Source organism: Rana temporaria, chromosome 4 (genome assembly GCF_905171775.1).
Source record: "Rana temporaria chromosome 4, aRanTem1.1, whole genome shotgun sequence".
Taxonomy (NCBI): domain Eukaryota; kingdom Metazoa; phylum Chordata; class Amphibia; order Anura; family Ranidae; genus Rana; species Rana temporaria.
Window position 1 is genome coordinate 41,137,396 of NC_053492.1, and position 6,000 is coordinate 41,143,395.

Here is a 6,000-nt window from a genome sequence, read left to right on the forward strand (position 1 = left end):
GACCGGTCACTATCACACATGCCACCATATTGCTGGTGATTTTTTGAGAGTAAAAGTTCTTCCCATGCTCCCAATTTTTAATGCACATGCTTGAGCAGATATATCATTCTACAATACAAAGGAGCAAATAAACAAGGCACGTATGGGGGTTAGAAAAAAAGTGTGATCACAATAAACGCGCCCTAATGACCCACACCTCTGCGCTTAGGACTAAATAATGAGAAAGATCACAGCTGCTGTTTTAAAGTGAGAATATGACAAAGTATATATAAAGTGTTTAAATACTACAATAAACCATAAATTATATATAAACAGCGCTAATGTGTGTATGACTCACACAGTGAAATTTAAAAAAAAAAGCAACACAATAAAATAAATACACAAATGAGCAAAACCCGTGACTGAAAGTGTTCATAAGCAAAAAATAGTTCGTAGAAGAGCAATAAGGAAAAAAAACTTCTTTCTCTCTCTCAAAGTGTGAAATCTTCAAAGTTAATTATTTCATAGAATTCTTCCACCACGCCCGATGTGAAAAAGTGATTCCTCCACCAATAAAATTGGCCACTCACCAGAACGATTTGCCTAGCACTCTCGTGTTTAGGCACAATAGCATGTAATAATTTGTTCAAACCATTAGGCGAGCTTCCATTCCCAACCAAGTGATGAATAAGATCCTCATAAATAATGAAGAAAGTATATAATAGTGTGATAACGTAAAACCAGTTTAATAACACACCACATAAAAAATCTGCAAATAATGCACTCACAAAATGCCAAAATAAAATTTGTGAATCAAAACACAGCAGAATTTCCTCAGTATTGTATGGCTGATAAACTACGGTCACGGCGGACTCAGGAAAAACAACCAGGTATCTCTCACCACTCGATCCACACTGTGCTGGTAGCCCACAAAACTGGCGTGAAGCAAAAAACGATCGCTGGTCACTAGCGTAAACAAGCCACTGCAATGGCCTCTCACGTTTGGTTAGATGGTCAAAAGTCAAACTGTAGCCACGCCCCCGACATGTTTCGTCATGTAATTGACTTAATCATGGGGGTTACATTGAGCATGCACTGGGCAAAGTCTGTGCGAGTACTGGGAATGAAAATACCATTTTAGGAAACAATGGGATTGATTTACTAAAGGCAAAAAAGACTGTGCACTTTTGTAAGTGAAGGTGCTCCAGAGCTTAGTAAATGAGGAAAAGCTCTGCTAACTTATCTGTTATACAATCATGTGCAAGCACAAATGCTGCCCCCCCCCCCCAATGTGACTAGGTACTCTTTGTAAAGTGAAGCCTCACCTCATTTACTAAGCTCTGGAGCGACTGCACTTGCAAAAGTACAGTCTAGTTGCCTTTAGCAAATCAACCTCAAAGACACCATATTGACAGATGGAACCATGACACTACTAACCAAAGTCAATTAAGAAAACCTACTCTTACGATTGGCATTTGTTAGTATATTTTTTTTAATTTAACCACTTCAATACTGGGCCCTTTCTACCCAGGCCAATTTTCAGCTTTAAGTTCTGTCGCACTTTGAATCACAATTGCGTGGTCATGCAACACTGTACCCAAACTACATTTTTATCATTTAGGTCACACAACTTAGGCCTCGTACACACGACCGAGAAACTCGACGAGCGAAACACATAATTTTCCTCGTCAAGTTCCTTGTGAAGCCGTCGAGAAACTCAACATGCCAATTTTCTCCATTCCCGTCAAGGAAATAGAGAACATGCTTTCTTTTTGGCTCGTCGAGTTTCTCGACAGTTTCCTCGACGAAAATGTACACACGACCGGTTTCCTCGGCAAAAAAATATCCCCCAGCAAGTTTCTTGCTGGTTTTTGGCGAGAAAACCGAGCGTGTGTACAAGGCTTTAGAAATTGTTTTGGTGGTATTTAATCACCATTGGGTTTATTTTTTTGCTAACAAAAAAGGACTGAAAATGTTGCAAATAAATAATTGTTCTTGATTAATTTAGGCCAAAATGTATTCTGCTACATTTCTTTGGTGAACATAACCCAAATCAGTGTATATTTTTTTAACTATGATATATATCTGAAAATTAATCAATCCCGATGTACTAACGGCCCCTCTCATTTCATGAGGCCCTTGTACTGCCAGGACAGTACAAAAATCCCCTCAAATGGCCCTTTTTTGGAAAGACAGTCCAAAGTATTTAGTATGAGGCATAGCGGGGGTTTTTTTTACATTGTAATATTTTGTCAAAACTTTTGAAAAATTATGAAATAAGTCCACTTTTTTTTTTTTTTTTACACATACTGTCACCAGTGCAGTACAGCATCATCATATAACTGATCAGGGACACTGACTGGCGACAGTGCAAAATAATAAGTAAATAGATACCGTATTTATCGGCGTATAACACGCACAGGCGTATAACACACACCCCAACTTTAAGAGGGACGTTTCAGGAAAAAACTTTCCACAGCCCCCTGCGTATAACACGCAGGCACAGTTTACCCTCTATTTTCAGGGTAAAAAAGTGAGTGTTATACGCCAATAAATACAGTAGTTCTTTGATTAAATTTTTTTCCTTTTACAATTTTTTTTTTTTTTTAAATAAACTGTGACCAGAGCAATATAATGATACCATAGTAACACTGTACTACTATGGGGAAAAGTGAACAGGGTTTTTTTTTGTTTTTTTTACACATTATGATTGCTTATAGCAGTGAATTACATTTCTAAAAGCAAGCATTTTACTGAATGAAACTAATTCATGTAGTTTGTTTTGTTGTGTTGTGTTGTTTAGCTGCGATTGGTCAAAGCTAATCACATGGTAAAGATGGGCTGTGATTGGCCCTGTCAGTACCATGTGATCAGATTGACCAATAACAGCTAGCAACACATGAATAGTACACAATGAATGGCATGAAAGGAAGTCAAAGCCATCCATTGTTTACAACCGTCATGTGACCTTCTGTGATTGGTCACATGGTACCAGCCATTGGTCGTGTCCATCATATGACAGCCACTCAGAGCAGGAAAGCACCCGCCCTGCCGTCAATCTGCTATAGCAGAAGGTGATAAACTGATACTGTGTATATACAGCTGTTCTCATAAGTTTACATATCCTGGCAGAAGTTATGATTTCTTGGCCATTTTTCAGAGAATATGAATGATAACACATAATCTTTTCTTTCACTCATGATTAGCAAAGCCATTTATTATCAATCAACTGTGTTTACTTTTTTTAAATCATAATCACAACAGAAACTACCCAAATGACCCTGAGCAAAAGTTACATACCACAGTTCTTAATACCGTGTATTGCCCCCTTTAACACCAGTGACAGTTTGAAGTCTTTTGTGGTATTTGTGGATGAGGCTCTTTATCTTCTCAGATGGTAAAGCTGCCCATTCCTCTTGGCAAAAAGCTCTTGGTAAATTCTTGGGCTGTCTTGCATGAACTGCACGTTTGAGATCTCCTCAGAGTGGCTCAATGATATTGAGGTCAGGAGACTGAGATGGCCACTCCAGAACCTTCACTTTATTCTGCTGTAGCCAACGACAGATTGACTTGGCCTTGTGTTTTGGATCATTGTCATTTTGGAATGTCCAAGTACGTCCCATGCGCACCTTCCTGGCTAATGAATGCAAATGTTCCTTCCTTCATCTTGCCATCAATTTTGACCAAATTTCCTGTGCCTTTGTAGCTCACACATCCCAAAAACATCAGCAATCCACCTCCATGTTTCACAGTAGGAATGGTGTACCTTTTACCATAGGCCTTGTTGACTCCTCTCCAAATGACTTTGTGCTAGAAGGTTTGAGGCTTGTCTCTGTGCTGTTTGGCAAGTGAGATACTTTGTGGCATTTGCGTAGTAATGGCATTTTTATGGCGACTCGACCATGCAGCCCATCTTTCTTCAAGTGCCTCCTTATTGTGCATCTTGAAAAAGCCACACCACATGTTTTCAGAGAGTCCTGCATTTCATCTGAAGTTATTTGTGGGCTTTTCTTTGTATCCCGTAAAATGTTCCTACCAGTTGTGGCTGAAATTTAAGTTGGTCTACCTGACCATGGTTTGGTTTCAACAGAACCCCTCATTTTACACTTCTTGATTAGAGTTTGTACACTGCTAATTGACATTCTCATTTCCTTGGATATCTTTTTATATCCCTTTCCTGTTTTATACAGTTCAACTACCTTTTCCCACAGATCCTTTGACAATTCTTTTGCTTTCCCCATGACTCAGAATCCAGAAACATCAGTGCAGCACTGGATGAAAGATGCAAGGGTCTGTCAGGAGTCCAGAAACTCATTGACCTTTTTATACACACACACATACACCAATTTCAAGCAAACAGATCACATGTGAGGGTGGTTACCTTTAATAGCCATTCAAACCCCTTTTTGTGTTATCAGGCCAAAATCACCACATGTAAACTTTTGATCAGGGTCATTTGGGTAGTTTCTGTTGTGATGATTTAAAAAGGGTAAACACAGTTAATTGATAATAAATGGCTTCAGCCAAACATTAAAGGGGTTCTAAAGGTAAAAAATTGTTTTCCTAAATAGCTTCCTTTACCTTAGCGCAGTCCTCCTTCACTTACCTCATCCTTTGATTTTGCTTTTAAATGTCCTTATTTCTTCTGAGAAATCCTCACTTCCTGTTCTTCTGTCTGTAACTCCACACAGTAATGCAAGGCTTTCTCCCTGGTGTGGAGTGTCGTGCTCGACCCCTCCCCTGGAATACAGGAGAGTCAGGACGCCCACTAACACACAGCTCCTTTCTCTATCTGCAATGTAGAGAGCGTCCTGATTCTCCTGTATTCCAGGGGAGGGGTCGAGCATGACACTCCACACCAGGAAGATAGCCTTGCATTACTGTGTGTAGTTACAGACAGCAGAACAGGAAGTGAGGATTTCTCAGAAGAAATAAGGACATTTAAAAGCAAAATGGAAGGATGAGGTAAGTGAAGGAGGACTGCACTAAGGTAAAGGAAGCTATTTAGGATTTTTTTTTACCTTTACAACCTTTTTAACCATGAGTGAAAGAATGTATACTTATGAGCACAACTAAATAGAGATAGATAGAGAGATATATATTTTACACAAACACAAACACACAGGCACATCTATCTCTCTCTCTCTCTCTCTCCCTCTCTCTCATGCAATACGTTGTTTTAAACTGAAAGTCAAAAGGGAAAGAAACATCTCACTGTACTTTCATAATATAACACATATATATATATATATATATATATATATATATATATATATATATATATATATATATATATATATATATATATATATATATATATATATATATACACACACACACACACACACACACACACACACACACACACACACTATATACAGTATATTCTACCTTTTATTTTTATTTATTTTTTACTGCATACTGCATTTTAGAAAGTGAACAGAAAGTGTGCCCACAGCATGCAATGTTATTAGGACACCTTATAAGATCACCTGCTGGATTACTTTACCTCCATCAGAGTCAGGTAGGGCTTTTTGAGGTTGATAATGTGCAGATTCCCGATCACTGGCAGAGGTCGGGGTCCTGGAGGAAAGTTCCTAGGGCTTGTAATGCAGTTAGTAATAAAGGAATATATGTAGAGAATTACAGAGGCAGCTATGAGTGTCAGCAGTGCAGAGGAGATGAGCTCCATGGCTGCAGATGTCAGTAGAAATCTGAGGTTTTTAGAGAAAACAGTTGCATTATATCAGGCATACCTTTAGCTCTGAGACCTCCCACTTCTCCTGTAGCATAGACTATCCTGCTTGTCAGCATTCCAGATTTGTAGCACTTAAACTAAATCCTAGAGGGGCCATGAATAAGCACTGATTTTGTGCGAAACATCGGCTGTTCCCCTGTTCCTGTTGTTTTGATCTGGTGATGTATCTGCTGTTCATTTAATAAAAGACAACCTGTATGGTTTTTGGAGTGCGGCCATCCATTCTTAATCTATTTTTTATGCATGCCTAGTGCACCGCCAGC

At 38.9% G+C, this 6,000-nt stretch overlaps 1 protein-coding gene across 1 annotated transcript in view; it reads right to left on the reverse strand.

The window, feature by feature from the left end:
* Positions 1-5,686, reverse strand: part of LOC120936168 (cytochrome P450 2K6-like) — a 50,603-nt gene extending 44,917 nt beyond the window's left edge. Inside the window, exon 1 of the mRNA XM_040348322.1 lies at positions 5,489-5,686. Within this exon, the coding sequence (XP_040204256.1) occupies positions 5,489-5,671 (183 nt within the window). The 5' untranslated portion in view covers positions 5,672-5,686. The remainder of the gene's footprint in view (positions 1-5,488) is intronic.
* Positions 5,687-6,000: the final 314 nt, after the last annotated feature.